The sequence below is a fragment of the Perna viridis genome, chromosome 5 (genome assembly GCF_037379345.1).
Source record: "Perna viridis isolate PV_CMFRI_1.1 ecotype Kerala chromosome 5, ASM3737934v1, whole genome shotgun sequence".
NCBI classification, from domain to species: Eukaryota; Metazoa; Mollusca; class Bivalvia; order Mytilida; family Mytilidae; genus Perna; species Perna viridis.
This window is the reverse complement of record NC_142449.1, coordinates 16209314-16222742: the sequence shown is the minus strand read 5'-3', so window position 1 is coordinate 16222742 and position 13429 is coordinate 16209314. Positions and strand designations below refer to the sequence as shown.

The following is a 13429-nucleotide window of genomic DNA, read 5'->3' as shown; positions in this document are numbered from 1 at the left end:
TCGAGCTCGAGTTGCTTTAACCACGGCTTTTAAAATTTTAATCCTACAGTGCGTGGTTGAGTCGTACCTCACTTATGCAATATTGATATGAAAAAAACATTGAAAATACTCAGAAAATGATATAGATGAAAAAAATAATCATTTTTACGTGAATATAATCATGTTAAGAGGGTGTCCATGACAAAAAAAAAATCATCCATTTTGTATCATAAGTGCGTCTTTTCTCAAAGTTGAATGTTGGTTTGTAATTAACTGCAACAAGCAGGATTGGCGATAGCGTGAACATATAATGAATAAAACAATGAAAACTTTGCTTATTCTAATCTCCATAATAGAACTGTCTATTCTTACTTGGAATGTAAGGGGATAATTTTATCTTCTTACAGTTTGAACAATCTTCTTGAAAAAAATAAAGTGTGATGTATATATCTTGTCAAATATGTTGTTCGTTTCTTCAGTCACTTCATCCAAACTATGACTTGCGTTATGACCGATAAATTAGACTTGAGATTTTCTTTTGGTAGCGGAAAATGTGCTGTTCTTGTGCAGCGGGACATATATAATGGTTTAAATGTTATTGAAACTGACCTTACAAAATGTGTTCACGGGCTTGAATTTGTTACTAACACTAACAGTTCAATATTCATGTTTGGTGTGTATCTGCCGACTCACAAAAAGATATTGATATGTACAGTAGCTGTGTTGAATATCTTAACGACTTGTATAGGTACATGTACTACTCTCATCTGGGTACATGTACAATGATTTTTGCGGAAGATTTTAATGCATAGTATGGTACTGTTCCAATCTCTTCAGTGCTTTATGGCAAGTCACGGCCCGGCTTATATTAAATTTCTGTTAATAGCAAAACATGCACTGATTCCAATCAACAAAGCGGATTTTTGCAAAGGACCTAGCTACACTTTTACACATAGACAGACTACTCTGGACTATATCTTAGTTCCTGAACCGTTTAATGACTTGTGTCAGCACATGCATTGTATTATTAAGAAATGAAGACGCCGAGTTGGTATCTTATCATATACTTAACTTGTTCAAAATTAACATTCCTGTTGACCGTTTCCATGCATACATTATTCGATCACAAAGAAAAAAGCTATCATTGTCAACTTCGTTAATTGTCAACTACATGTTGACTGCAAGATTCGCTGTGCCATTATGAAGTATGATGATACTGATCACTGTGACTCTATAGCAAAAGTAAATACCGAAATCACTCGCACATTAGTTCAATTCGGCAAATGAAACAATTCCAGTAACTAGATTCAATACAAATCAGAAACAATACTGTACAAAAGATGTTCGGGAAGATCACAGGACTGCGAGGGACATGAGGAATATATGGATAGCACAGGGTTTGAATATGTGGCTTACATGAACTACAAATATGCGAAAAGAACATTCAAAAATATGTACGATACGGCCTATCAAAAGTACTTAGATAACAGTTCTAAAGAAAAGAATGAAGCCGCAGAGCGTGACATACGTCTATTTTGGAGAATGTGGCATAGAAATAAAAAGACTAAACGACACATGCGTAAAGAAATCAGAGTTTCTGATATAGCCTACCGATTTTCTACTGACATTTTAGAATGCTTTGCAAATTACTATAGTGAAACATTCGTCAGTAATGACGACAGATATAATGCTCCATATGGTGATATGGCGGATACAACAGAAGACACAGTGCTCAATGGTCGAATCACATATGAGGAGGATTTTCTCATGGGCAAAAGCTTAAGCTAAACAAAGCACCTGGTGTTTACTATATTCAAAATCAACACATACGGCATGCTGGACGACAATTGATAATCGCCATCACGAAACTCTTTAACTCAACATTGGCGATTGGCATTACCCCGTCATCGTGGAAGAAGGCGCTTATCATTTCTATTCATGAAGGGGGAAATAAGCCAATGCACAAAAGTGACTCGTACAGACGGATTGCACTTCTATCGTCATTCTACAAAAAAAAGGTTTTACAATAGACTTGCGTGTACGAAAACCGTTGAGACAATGTTAGAGAAAAATAGCATTGTATTTTATTTTTTTCACATAAAACGAGCTTTTGCTACGATGTGGCATGCTGGTTTGATTCGTAAATTATATAAATATATTATCTTGGGATTAATGGTTCAATGTTACGCATTGTTGACCAAAGCTATACAAACACGAGAAGTGTGGTAATAATGAATAGTGAACGTTCATGATGGTTTCCAATTAACCGAGGTGTGTGGCGAGGAGGAGTCTTATCTACTTTCTTGTACAAATTTTACATTAGTAACATTTTTGTATAGCTTAGAATGTTCGCCCTATGTAGTTTTACTGAACGGAATTGCATGCGGATACCCTTAATTCACCGACGACATTGCCTTATTATCATGGAGTCCAGTCAGTTTAAAAGTTGAACATTTGTTACAAATACATAAAGATGTGTTTAAAAAAAACGATATTCTGTTAATTAGGCGTAACAAGCAAATCTTTATATTCCCGTTTCGTTGGACTTTTGGCATTGGCGAAATGGACATTAAAACAACTAAAACAAATTCATCTTGGTATAGTGCTCATGACTCAGTTGAAAGCAAACGAAGCAGTCATATCTGCATGCGAAAAAGTCGGTGGTTATTTTACGGGATGTTGTCGTATCGGCAAAATCGTCGTAAATCAGTTCTATAAGGATGTGATCTATGGAATGCTATGTCACAGTACGTAACATTCAGGCATTGAGGATATTTCAACACATCCAAGGTCTGCGGAAATGCACAAAATCAAAAATGGTAGAAAGCATGTTAGGCTACCACGATATTTTGTATGAAATTGACATTAGAAAGATTAAATTCTTCCAAAAACTTACAACACTTCGAACAGAGACCGTCACCAAATGTATATTCTTATATAGGCTTTACAATTACCCGAGAAGTAAAGAACATACATGTACTTCGTTTGGTTTTATTTCCGACTGCTTTACGCTCTTCCAGAAGTACGATCTCATGAGCTCCATTGAACATTTCATTGGAGACATGACTTTTCCTTGTAAAATCCTATGGAAACGAGTAGTGAAACAGCATGTAATGATTTATGCGAACAAGCAATAGGCAGAAACCATGGAGAATGATAGTGACTTTTCACGTTTTAGAAATACAGCGATGAACAGTAGTCAATTTATAAAATAAATCTCATATACTTTAGAAGATATCTTTTAAAAAGAACTCTATAAGTTAATTTAAAAAGAGCTTTTTACTATATGAAATACGATAAAGAATTTTAATAAGATATCTTATTTCATAGATATAAATATGAATAAATGAAGTACAGTGTTCGGTGTCAGTGTCGCTTACATAACAGGACTTAACTTCATAGTAATATGTGCCAGTTTTTTTCTCGGTCACGATATTACACTCGAAAAAAAGTTATGTTCCAATAACATTTTCTACATTATTACTTTATTTATTTAGTTAAGGTTGATATGCCTGACAATTTTATTGTTATGTTGAGTGTTGGTTTGGTGATGGTAAATATTAGCGTGGTTCTACCGATATTTACATTGTGATGATTAGATAAAGTACAGGAAAAAACGTCTTTACTCTGCAAATATCACCTTTGACGAGTATTTGCGTTTCCTTGCTTCTATAGACATGCAGAGGAAATATTCAGGTTTTTAATGAAAAGCAACGGCCACTGTTTGCTATCACTGAACTCCACCATTGTACATGCGAAACACCTTTTCCACGAGGCAGTCACTTATTTAGATGTGAGTGTTATATCCTGTTCAGAGTACTTTTATGTATTTTTCAATAAAGTTCATATGACATTTAATCAAGTTCAAAGGTTGGGAAGTCAAGAAACACTTACAATGCAAGCATGTTATAAATACATAAACTATTAAATGTCTGTGAAATGACGATGATGTGTACTCAAATCACGTTAATTTTCTAAAAGTAAATACTAAGAAAGTGTACATATCTTGTTTGAGAGTATGGTTCAAATAGCCCCCTTGTTTACAGCACCCCATAATTGAAATATAAACACTTTCCTTATAAAATGTTTATTTCACTTTTCAACATAAAATTAAATGACAAAGAGCCTTTTAATGTATATTAGTCAGACATTGACCAGGGAAGCTATGGATTATGACAATGATTTGTTTCTGTCTGTCGCCAATTATCTCAAAGACAGAGATGCCGACGCGAAAATGACACATTGTACGGAATTCTACCCGGATATTTTTATTGGAACCGAGTGAGTACTAGTTTGCAAAAAATATTTAGATAAGAAATTCTCCTGTCAGTGACGGGTCATTGGGGTCCGGGGATTTTTTTACATTTTTTTTTGGAAATTTTTTTGTCCATTTTGTGCAAAATTCAGAAGGCAAAATTAACAAACAATAGCCTGGAACACTATATTCTGAAACCCTTCTAACACATTTTTTTTCCAAAATCTCTGGATCCGTCCCTACCTTTCCCATTTTTTTTTCAATTTGCATTTTCTCTTTTTCACACCTCTTTCAAAATAGTGTCCTCGTTATTTTATGCAATAAGGACTATCTTTTATAATTGACAGCATGCAGGCAGAGAATAAGAAAGAGTTGGTACACATGGGGATCACAGATGTAATATCTTTTGATGTACAGTTTCTTAGTTCTTATTATTACCGAGACTTAGGATTACTTTACCATCCGGTTGACATCTCAGATGAGGCCGAACCTAAGAAGAATTATATACCCGTATTCATAGAAACAGCTGATCTAATCGACAGGACTGTCCGCAAAGGAGGTAAGACAAAGTTGGATCAAATCATTATTTTTTTTAAATTATTTCAAAATTATTTTATTTATTTATTTATTTATTTATTTATTTATTTATTTATTTATTTATTTATTTGGTAGCGAAAAAAAACTAGAAACAGTGCTTTACAGCGAAGTGAGTTCATATTCATTTGCATTGAAATACTGCATTAACAAATTAACCACCTCCTTCACGATTGTTGGTAAAACTCTGTCATTTTTCAACAGTGGGTTTATCAAAATAAAAACTCCGAAAAATTATATTAGATACAACATCTCAAATGTTATATCAAATAAAAATGCATAGGGCGAATTGTTGCCCTCAGCATTTCCCGACACCAATGAAACATGATACATATACTTTGTATTTGGTGGTCATTTTGAAAAAGCACCTTTGTTTTGTTTGTAAACCTTGCAGTTTTGCTGTAAATGATGAATAGTAACAAAAAAAATAACTAAAAAGATAATAATTAGTGGTTCACGATCCTTAAGGTCCAGCAGTAGTGCTTGACTTATATTATCGATCTCTTGACGGGGTGAACATTTTCTGTAATTTTTGGTTGTAACAAAAGAACAATAAACAACAATACGAATAAAATTGATTTTTTCTTATTGTGAATAAATTTTTGGTTGTTACACGTTAGATCTATTTGAAAATCTACATAGTTAAGTAATGGGGTATATTGAGTTACATGTTTTTTTTCTCCTTATAGTATATCACATATATGAAAATCCCGAGTAATCATTACAAAGTTTACAATTGTTCAGACGAATTTTCACGACGAACTAAAACGAGCTCAACCAATTCACGGTAACACTATATCATTATATGTCATTATTCAACTCGAATTGTAATAGATTCAAACTTGCACTGGCTATTTGTTTGGTTTTTTTTTTTGTTTTTTGAAGCAAGTCTCTGTCATTTCAGTTTGCATTGTTGCTTATATTAAAAAAAAAGTTAAAGACTTGGTATACAAACACAAATTGTCTTCACTTGCAGGAAAAGTGTTCATGTTTTGCAATGCTGGATATAGAAAGGCACCTGCTGTGGCCATTGCATATCTGATGACCAAACGTGGTATGACTATAACAGAGGCTGCAACATTGGTTGCCAAGAAACGGAGGATATTACCACACGATGGCCTCATCAGACAATTATGCGTGCTGAATAAAAAGCTATATGGATCAGAACAATGAACTACATAATTTCTTTTTTTTGTTTGTTTGTTTGTTTGCTCGTTTGTTTGTTTGATTGATTGATTTTGTAGTTTTATTTGTTGTTTGTGATGTTTATTATTAAAAATTAAGATTTCATTTGAAGACCATTATATGATAACTTTCCAAGTACTTGGGACAAGGATTCAATACCCCTTTGTAGCTCACCTGGCCAAAGACCGTATGAGCTATTCCCATCACTTCGCGTCCGTCGCCGTCGTTGGCAGGCGCGGATCCAAGGACTGGCGTACCGGGCGTACGCCCCCTAAATCGGTAGGAAAAAAATTCACCACCATTTTTACATTATAATACTTTTTGCCTTGCTTTGCACGGCATGTAATTCAATTAACGCCCCCCCCCCCCCCAACTAAAATCCTGGATCCGCCCCTGGTTGGCGTCGTTAACAACTCTTCTCCTCCGACACTACTCGACCAATTGGAACCAAACTTAGTATGAATGTTTCATGGGGTATCCTGCATAGAAGTGATATGGGGATTTTTGATCCGTCGAAAAACATGGCCGCCGTTACTAAAAATAGAACATAGGGGTCAGACAGTAGTTTTTCGCATTTATCTCCAAAATCGTTAGGTTTAGCCAAATTCTGGCTGGAAAAAAGTGTTCAGCATGATGAGATCTATCTGTGGTCAAATTTTCGCCATGTTGGAGTAATTGCCGTTTTTCGACATTTTTTTTTTGCTATGTTGATGTTATTTCTTTCTAAAATCTTCTCCTCTGACACTACTTGACCAATTGGAACTAAACTTGGTATGAATGTTTCTTGGGATATCCTGCATTGAACTGTGTGGGGATTTTTGATCAAACGAAAAACATGGCTGCTGTTACTATATATTGTCAACCAAAAAATCTTTCAAAACTGAAATAGAATACATGTATAATAATAATATTAGTATACCCTCTATGTGAAACAAAAATTCAGAGCAAATATAATATCAATTGGAAATCGCCACACTTCCGAGAATCGTGTCTTAACACTAAGAAATACTTCAATAATCAATAGTCATAACTGTATAACCATGAAGTAGACATCAATATTATTTAAATCACGGAATTATATTTCTTCCTTGTTGTTTCTTACATTGAAAAATTCTTAAATATACATGGCTTGACAGCGTAAGATGCGATGTCTATGTCCCCGCCTTCTGTGGTTGTAGCGATCGATCTGGGAACAACATTTAGTGGTTACGCGTTTTCAACAGCAAAGGACTTCAAAAAAGATCCAGCCATTGTTTATGCTAACCAAATATGGACTGGAACCAATCAAGTAAATGTAAAATGTCCGACCTGTATCCTGCTTGATCAAAAGAAGGACTGCATTGCATTTGGATTTGAGGCAAAGGAGAAATTTAAAGAAGTTCTAAAAAACAAGGAACAAAATGAATATTATTTTTTCGAAAAGTTCAAGATGAATCTTTACAGCGAACAGGTAAAAGTCCATTAGACGTTCTCTAATGTTATTATTTTCATTCATACATGAAACTAAGAACATCAGCCTTGGTTTTAGTATTTATTAAAATTGACACGTTTAATTTTTTTTTCCCTTAGAAAAAAGTATTTTGATTTGCGTATAAATTTAAAAGTTGTGCGTAAACACTTAAAACGAGTTTGTGTTAAACAGTATCACGTTTATATTTTCATCATACTTCCACCCACTGGTTCACAAAAAAGAAATACTGTTAATATTGTGTTGTGGATAGTTAGACATAGAATTGATGTGTATATCGTATGAAGAACTGAGTTTTAACCACTAAAACACTTTAGCTGATAAAATCACCAATTAAAATGTAATATTTCAATACATCATATTACTTGATTTAAGATTAGTTATTTTACAATGTATAATGAACAAAAGTACATCTGGTGCCCGTGAAATTGAATGAAAAGTGGATAAATTACAAATTAAGAAAGGCCTTTCACTGACGGGTCTATTCTGCTGATGAAATGATTCTACTGAAAGTACATGTATTTACTATCTGGTGTAGGTTTTTACGTGTTTCACCATAATCCGTTCGTTTTCCCATTATATGCAGTGTCGATTAAAGTAACGGTCCATATTCGCAAACTTAATCTCTTTCCGAATTAATCCTTGATAACATGTTAATGCATGTAGGTAAATGAAGATGGATTCGTGGTTGAAGATGTCTCAGGAAAACCACTCAAGGCAGAAACGGTTTTTATTGCTTCCATAAAAGTCTTGAGTGACCACTTCAAGGCTTCACATCCTGAGTTCCAAGAGAATATGATATCATGGGTGCTTACGGTGCCTACAATCTGGTCAGAGGCAGCAAAGAATTTCATGCGACAGTGCGGAAAAAAGGTGTGTAGACGGCAAAAATAATAGTCTGGTTGTGTGTGTGAGTGCTGGTGTGTGATTTATTTTTAAGAGTAAGAAATTATCAACTCAACATGAATCGAAACAAAAGAAAACCATTTTCAAGCTCAGATGACTGCTTTTGTATTTTTTGTTGTTGTTATAAAGGTTTTTCGCTGTTTTTGAAATTATGTCGTGTGTTTGTTTGCTGTTTTGTTTTTTTTCTTTGTTTTGTTTTTTTTTTTTGGTTTGCTGTTTTTTTGTTTGTTTTTGTTTGTTTTTGTTTTGTTTTGTTTTGTTTTTTGTTTTTTGTTTTTCTTTTTTTTTCTTGTTTTTTTGGTTAGACGCAATTTTAAACGGTAAATTCACCATTTCAGGCTGGTCTCGGGAAATACCTTTGCTTGGCCCACGAGCCTGAGACTGCAGCAGTGTACTGTTGGACAAAGGGCTTCATTCAAAAACAGCAAAAGTTCCTACTTGTCGACATTGGAGGTTGTTTAGTTACATTCTTAACTTGACTTTTTGTTTCTTTTTCACGATATCCTACTTGTTTTATTCGACAAGATCCCCTATAATAATTCAATAATAACTTGACAATTCTTTTTTTCAAGTAAATCTGCTCTGGCCTAAATGAAAAACGGACAAATTGTTGTCTAAAAATAAATCATATTATTGTGTATAGAAAATAATAAAAATGTCGGCCCTTGGGTCCGTAATGTTTTCCAAAGTATAAAATTGCGAGTATCTATCATATTGGAATTTACACAACCCATTAAATTTTGCCAGATATTACAGGGCCGTAGCCAGGTTTTCTGAATGGGGGTAGGGTGCAAACTGATCACCGATAAGCAATTTTACTTGGTTACCTGGTATGATTTCTCTTTAATTACAGGCTAAGATGTAAATCAAAGTATTTTTTAAAAGGGGATGCGATCGCACCCGTCGCACCTCCCCTTGGCTACGACCTTGTATTTATTTCGAATTATTTAATTTTCAGGCGGCACTACCGATACAGTTGTTCAGGAAGTTTTACAGGATGGCCAGATGAAAAATATATGTATTCCATGTGGCGAAAAATGCGGTGGTACAGATATTGATAATGCATTTTTACACATTTTTCGTGATGTGATGGGAACTGACATGATGTTAAAGCTAAAGAAAGACTACTTAGAAGAATATTCAGATCTTCAGATGTCTATTGAAGAGTTCAAAAAGAAATCCGGTTCTACCTCAAAACGATTGCAGATTCCAATTGCAATATTTAATTCCCTTTGCTTGGAAAATACCAAGAATAAGAACTTCATTGATTTACTGGGGACATCGAAACATGCAGAAAGCCTTAAAGTATTTAAAGATAAATTAGAATTTAAAGAGGAATTCTATCTTTCAATGTTCAAAACTACAATAAAAAAAATAGAGTCATTAATACAAAACACATTAGAAGCTTGCGATTCAAATGACGTTGATACATTTTATTTAGTCGGTGGACTATCTGAATCGTCTATTGTCCAAAATGCTTTAAAGGAAATATTTCCCGGAAGAGTTCAAACAGTGGAAGAGGCTTCAACCGCAGTTTTGAAAGGGGCTGTAACGTATGGACATAAACCCGATGTCATATGTTCTAGGTTACTAAAGTATACGTATGGGATCGCAAGCAGTGTAAGGTTTGATCCAACAAAGCATCATAAAAGCAGGGCAATATGGGTCAATGGGGTTAAGCGTTGTTCGGACACTTTCCATCAATTGGTCTCCGCCAAAACGCGAGTATCCCTTGGTGAAAAACGCTCCCATACTTTTAAAACCATTGACAAAAATCAAGAATTCGCTAAGTTGCGTGTATATTACAGTCCATATGAAAACCCTGAATACATAGACGATAACGGATGCAAGAAATTGGCGGAGATAAAAATTGATCTAAATGAACCGTCAAATTACTCAGTGGAAATTCTGGTAGATTTCGAGTTCGGAAACACAGAAATTAAGGTAGTTGCACACAAACGGACTAAGGAAAGGGATTGGATCCAGGAAGTATGTAACCGGTCGCTGGATTACAGTATAAAACAAAAATGAAGTTTTTCCTTTTTTTCCAACCTGCGTTTTTTTTTTCAAACTTTCACTAGTTAATTAGCATTAACTTCAACTTGTCCGAAAAAGATCTTAATGCTTTTTCACTTGGTAGTGATCGAGTCACAGATTATTCAATTTATACTGCCATTAAACACAAGTCTTGTTGCTTTGATATTCGTCCATGTTTGGTTAGTTTCTTAATCATATTTACCGTAAGATATTCTGCGGTCAGAGTTTAAAAATGGAAAATTAAAATTTCATTCAAAACCATAATGACATAGAAATACATTTTAAAGTATAATACCATTTGTATTTTAATTGTTTACACTAAAATCCCCAACAGAAATTTGTCGCATTAACTTGTGTATGTTTAATTTAAAGGATATTAAAAACTTTATACACTGGTAAGGTCTTAGTACTAAATTTGTAAACTACGCAATAAGCCAACTGTTCATTACACAATACTACGGGTCAAAACTATGCAAGGCAGTCTCCCTGAAAATTCTTAAATATGAAACATCCGTTTCATACAAATTTGTGCGCGGTAAGATTTTTGAGCATGGGTCCGTAGATGACTTTGAGATCAACTGGAATTCATTCCTGTACCTTTTTGAAGTTTATACTATGGGTGTCTCTGAAATCAGGAACAAGCAACTGAAACTTTTTTTATTCCCTATCTGCTAAGGTCAACAAATATAACCCAGAAACTGCAAAATAGCTATTTTTTCAAAGGCACTTTAACAAGAAGTCATCCAACAACTTCAACGCAATTGAAACTTTTGTAGAGACAATCGTACGGATTATTTCATCATTAGAAAGTTGATTTCAGTCTAGTATGGTTTCCAAGATGTTTTCTATTAAAACTGTAAAACAAAACGTCATTTTTCGTCTTCCAAGGACAATAATATTAATAAGCTTCGACCAAATTAAGACTGGTAGGATCATTTCAACAACTGGAAGTCTCTTTTCGTCTATTTAAAATCGCAATTTTTAACCTCCGTAGGACAATGACGTCATAGAATTCGACCAAATGGAGACTTTATTGAGCTCTTCAAGGTAAAAAGGGACAGTCTATTTATGTCTCAGTATCTTTTTTAGTTCTGTTTGTTTGTTTGTTGGGGTTTAACGTCCGAGCAGCAATATTTCAGCTATATTCAGACAATGAACATGAAATGAAAAAAAAAGGATGGGTCACAAGGATAATGGGGCCGACAAATTTTGATTGCCACTGGAAAAAGGGGGTGGGTGGGTAAGGTCGGGCAATTTAGCCTCCTCTGGCGGAGCGCAAAGGTTCCTACTCCTATCGAATACCACAGCAGGGTTCTTTAACGTGCGAGGAACGTGGCATCTTTCCCAACACGGTGCACCACTATGGTTTGCGGTCAGGTTTTCCGTATTATAGCCTGACAACCCCAGCATGTAACACGCCAGGGGTACCCCATTCCACCACCTGGGGCACACATCCCAGTTGCTGTGGGCAGAGCGCCTAGCCCCCGGCTAGGTTTCTGAGCACTATTTAGTCGCCTTATACGATAAGCTTAGCGCTGCTGCAGGCCTATTCTTTTAACACCCGGACCTGCACGGGGCTTTTTTAGTTCTTGATATATATGTAGAAATCGGGGACTTTACCCATGTGGCCTAAAATAGCAATGGCCGTCATGTTAATAAAAAAATATCTCAAGGATGTTGCATGGTGTCCAAATTTGAAAATAATCCACTGAGCGGTGGAGGAAAAGATTTATCTACGAAAAATGATGACAGATTCACAGTAATGACGAAAGTTCACATCGACTTCCGTTCCAGGTGAGTTTAAAAAAAAAACTCAATACTTACTTTCTGAAAATAAGGAGGTATGGAGAAAATTACACTAATCAGTTACTTTTGGTTATTCAGCTCCCATGACAATACCCAATTTATTAAAAAAAAAAGTGTAATTCATCCCTAATAAGTGTAGAAAATTACAATCCAAACATCAATCCGGTATAACCTCTGGTACAGACCATTTCAATCGGCAAACCTCGGGTGACTCCTCACGGACTCGGCCGAAGTTGCATTGTTACAGTACCGTCGATGTCCATGTACTATAAATTGATACGTTCTGTGAAACACCTGCTTCCAAAATACTTATAATAATACCGAAAACTAACCTTCTTTTTATGATTTTAAACTTTGAAAATTGTTAGGAATATTCAAGAAATTTTGTGAAAAAAGTGAAAAAGTGAATTTTACTGGTCACTTCAGGAAACTAGTCTCCAATTAATGTGACCGTGCTTTTTCAGCTTGAAGAGCTCTATATTCTCAATTTGGTCAAATTCTATGATGCATCTTATTGCCCCAGGAAGGTAAAATATTGTGATTTAAATTTTTTTTTTTTAGCTTATTACTTGAAATCCTTATAGATGAAAAGAGATTACCCATTGTTGAAATGATCCTTACAATAAGGCCTTCCCGTTTTCATTTTGGTCGAAGCTGTTGGATGACTTCTTATTAGTATTATTGTCCTTGAACAGTGAAAAAATGACTTAGTTCTTAGCAAACATCTTGAAAACCATATTAGACAGAAATAAACTACAAATTGAGGAAATAATCAGTAATATCGTGCACACAAAAGCCTCCACTGGGTTCAAGTTGAATGATTTCTTGTTGAAGTTATTGCCATTGAAGGCATGTCATTTGATTTAAAATACGCTAATTGGTTGATTCTCTTTGGACAATACAGGAAATTTTGAATCAAGTAACTATGTACTGTGGTGTCATTAATGTTGATATACCCACAATTCACAATTTAATTAATTTTGAACTAAATAGCATTTTGATTGTGGATCAAACCTTAATTTCGACTGATTTCAACCCTTTTAAATAATTTTGATTGATACTATTATCAAAACAACGAAAAAGGAAGGAAATGATACCAAAGGAGTTTCAATGGATAATAAGACTATTTTTCTGCAGGATCATTATCATGCAGTGGACTAAACAGTCTCAGAAGGGAAATAAAAGAGTAAAGACAGAAA

General features: G+C 34.7%; 2 protein-coding genes across 3 annotated transcripts; both read left to right on the top strand.

Annotated features, from left to right (window-relative positions):
* Nucleotides 1-4009: 4009 nt before the first annotated feature.
* Nucleotides 4010-6044, top strand: LOC148616257 (dual specificity protein phosphatase 3-like). The gene is made up of 3 exons (XM_088581582.1): nt 4010-4260; nt 4582-4793; nt 5805-6044. Exons 1-3 carry the CDS (start codon nt 4094-4096, stop codon nt 5999-6001), a joined length of 576 nt encoding a protein of 191 aa, XP_088437708.1. The 5' UTR covers nt 4010-4093; the 3' UTR covers nt 6002-6044.
* A 1011-nt stretch (nt 6045-7055) lies between these two features.
* Nucleotides 7056-13406, top strand: LOC148616256 (heat shock 70 kDa protein 12A-like). Of its 2 annotated transcripts, XM_088583126.1 has the most exons (5): nt 7056-7463; nt 8148-8354; nt 8726-8840; nt 9346-9692; nt 13368-13406. In XM_088583126.1, the coding sequence occupies exons 1-5, from the start codon at nt 7161-7163 to the stop codon at nt 13389-13391; spliced, it is 996 nt and encodes a 331-aa protein (XP_088439252.1). In that variant the 5' UTR covers nt 7056-7160; the 3' UTR covers nt 13392-13406. The 2 variants fall into 2 exon arrangements, with proteins under 2 accessions (XP_088439252.1, XP_088439251.1); XM_088583125.1 differs by lacking the exon at nt 13368-13406 and having other exon boundaries at nt 9346-10567.
* The last annotated feature ends 23 nt before the right edge of the window (nt 13407-13429 follow it).